Source organism: Acanthisitta chloris, unplaced genomic scaffold (assembly GCF_000695815.1).
Source record: "Acanthisitta chloris isolate BGI_N310 unplaced genomic scaffold, ASM69581v1 scaffold6444, whole genome shotgun sequence".
In the NCBI taxonomy this organism is placed as follows: domain Eukaryota; kingdom Metazoa; phylum Chordata; class Aves; order Passeriformes; family Acanthisittidae; genus Acanthisitta; species Acanthisitta chloris.
Window position 1 is genome coordinate 30,318 of NW_008670851.1, and position 314 is coordinate 30,631.

At 60.2% G+C, this 314-nt stretch overlaps 1 protein-coding gene across 1 annotated transcript in view; it reads right to left on the reverse strand.

The window, feature by feature from the left end:
• COG7 (component of oligomeric golgi complex 7) overlaps positions 1-307 on the reverse strand; it is a gene marked incomplete at its 5' end in the record, with an annotated part of 16,152 nt that extends 15,845 nt beyond the window's left edge. The window contains one exon of the mRNA XM_009073838.1: positions 244-307. Within this exon, the coding sequence (XP_009072086.1) occupies positions 244-307 (64 nt within the window). The remainder of the gene's footprint in view (positions 1-243) is intronic.
• Between the last annotated feature and the right edge of the window lie 7 nt (positions 308-314).

Below are 314 nucleotides of genomic sequence, written 5' to 3' on the forward strand. Positions count from 1 at the left end.
CAGCCCTGGCAGGAGCTGCTGTTTCTGAGTGCTTAGCACAGATGTATTGGTGAGTAATTACAAGACCCAAGATTGCTGTAAGAAATCCTCTGCCCGTGACCGGGCTGGCCAGGCCTGGACTGCCAACACACCCTTGGGTGGCCTACACAGGTCTCCTGTACCCCAGGAAGATGCAGCTCCGAGGACACAGAGCTCACAGGAGCACACGCGCAAAGGCCCAGCCCATCCCCATCCCCCCCGCACCTTCCACGGCGTTGTTGACCTCCTGGATGAAGAGCTGCAGCTTCATCACCAGGGTGGCGGCGTGGGCGTCC